The 2,171-nt window shown below is 51.3% G+C and overlaps 1 protein-coding gene across 1 annotated transcript in view; it reads left to right on the plus strand.

Annotated features, from left to right (window-relative positions):
• Positions 1-1,173: 1,173 nt before the first annotated feature.
• LOC101640443 (cationic amino acid transporter 3-like) overlaps positions 1,174-2,171 on the plus strand; it is a 13,222-nt gene continuing 12,224 nt past the window's right edge. Inside the window, exon 1 of the mRNA XM_045292401.1 lies at positions 1,174-1,668. Within this exon, the coding sequence (XP_045148336.1) occupies positions 1,174-1,668 (495 nt within the window). The remainder of the gene's footprint in view (positions 1,669-2,171) is intronic.

Below are 2,171 nucleotides of genomic sequence, written 5' to 3' on the forward strand. Positions count from 1 at the left end.
TCCAGCTATGAGTCGGAATGGACTTCATGGAAGGGAGTTGGTGTTTTTTTGTTTCTGTTTTGTGTGCAGATCACCATCCTCGTCCAAATTGTTCCACCACCACTAGTACAAATAAACTCAATGCCCCTCTGCCCCAAAGCGCCTCCTTTCCGTACCTGCCCACGTGCCTCCTGTGTGCCAGTTGGTCCGCTTGGCTTTGGGCTGGGTGTGAAAGGACTTGAGGTTGGCATTAGGGCCCTGAGCCTCCGGTCCAGTCTGTTTCCCACAAGGCAGCAGAAGGGTTGGGAGCTGAGTGTGTAGGTGTGTGTTGTGAGTGAAGGGGGAGGCGGGGAAGGGCTGGGTGAGCATTCAGAAGCCGTCTCTCAACCACACAGGCATTGCCGTCCATAGAGACAGTAGCTAGATCCATCACTCCTTAGGGTTACGGCAGGGGAAGTTGGTGGTGGTGGTGGTGGAATGGGAAGCTAATCACGGCAGAAGAATGAAGAGAGTATTCTGCAATTGCTTGTGGTGATGATCACATGACTCTGGAATCTAGTTAAACCCTCAAGTGGTCTGCCACATGAGTTATGCACGAATAAAACAGTTACACCGAACAATACAAGCATTAAAAGATGTACGTAAAGGAACGAAGCCCTCGATGACTAGCCTTGAGAGGTCGTCTGCTTCCCAAATGTACAGTCTCAGGAAGCCACAGGGCGAGTTCTGTCTCGTCCACACAGTGAGCTGGTGTCTGGTCTGTGTCGTCCGCCCTCAAGTGGACTCCACTTCATAGGGGCCTATAGGACAGAGTAGAACAGCCTTATGGGGGTGGGGGTGGTTCTTGGTTGGAGCCTTTCTGGAAGCAGACCCACGGGTCTTTTTCTCACAGAGCCAACCTCTCATTTGTGGTTGTTAACCAAAAGCCAAACCACTGCTGTCGACTTAAAAGAATGGCAGGGGTATTGTTGGCTTTCTTTCTGTCTTGCAGATTTTTAAAATTTTTACTTTTAAAAATCATTTTATTGGGGGCTCTTAAAACATTCCATACATCCATTGGATCAAGCCTGTTTGTCCATAGGCTGCCAGCATCATCTTGTAAACATTTACTTTCTGTTTGAGATCTTGATATCAGCTACTCTTCTTTTGTTTTCCAGATTTTACGCGGAATTTAGCCTTTCCCCTGTGTCCAGGATGGGGTGGCAGGACCTTTGCCAATTTGGTCAGAAGCTGGTGCGCAGACGCCCCCTGGAGGCAAGCAAGACGCAGAGCGGCCTGGCCAGTTGCTTGACCACCTTGGATCTGGTGGCTCTGGGTGTAGGCAGCACCCTGGGAGCAGGCGTCTATGTCCTAACTGGGCAAGTGGCCAGGGACATAGCTGGACCATCGATCGTCATCTGCTTCCTGGTGGCTGCCCTGTCCACTATGTTGTCCGGACTCTGCTATGCGGAGTTTGGGGCCCGGGTCCCCTGCTCTGGATCCGCGTATCTCTACAGCTATGTGACAGTGGGCGAACTGTGGGCCTTCACCACCGGCTGGAACCTCATCCTCTCCTACATCATCGGTGAGATGCGGGGGCAGGGGTGTAGGTGGGAGGGGGAACAAGGGACTGAGAGCAGCTGTTCCCCGAGAAAGGTCACAGCCCAGAAAACCCCACGCAGCCCAGTTCTCTGCTCTGTACCACACGGGGCCCCCTTGTCTAGTACATACATGTGCGACAGCCTCTCCAAACCCACTGCCATCCAGTCAACGACGACCTATAGGACAGGGTAGAACGACCCCTTCCGTGTTCCTGAGACTGTAAGTCTTTTTAAAAAAATCATTTTATTAGGGGCTCGTACAACTCTTATCACAATCCATACATACATCAATTGTATAAAGCGCATTTGTACAATCATTGCCCTCGTCAGTCTCAGAACATTTCCTCTCCACTTAAGCCCCCGGCATCAGGTCCTCATTTCCGCCCCCCCACTCATGGGCCCTTGATAATTTATACATTATTATGTTGTCATCTCTTGCCCTGTCCGACGTCTCCCTTCACCCACTTTTCTGTTGTCCGTCCCCCACAGAGGAGGTTATATGTAGATTCTTGTAATCGGTTCCCTCTTTCCAATCCACTCTCCCTCTACCCTCCCAGTATCGCCACTCACACCACTGGTCCTGAAGGGATCATCCGCTCTGGATTCCCTGTG

This window comes from Echinops telfairi, unplaced genomic scaffold (assembly GCF_000313985.2).
Source record: "Echinops telfairi isolate 266 unplaced genomic scaffold, ASM31398v2 ScPeMD7_655;HRSCAF=1070, whole genome shotgun sequence".
In the NCBI taxonomy this organism is placed as follows: Eukaryota; Metazoa; Chordata; class Mammalia; order Afrosoricida; family Tenrecidae; genus Echinops; species Echinops telfairi.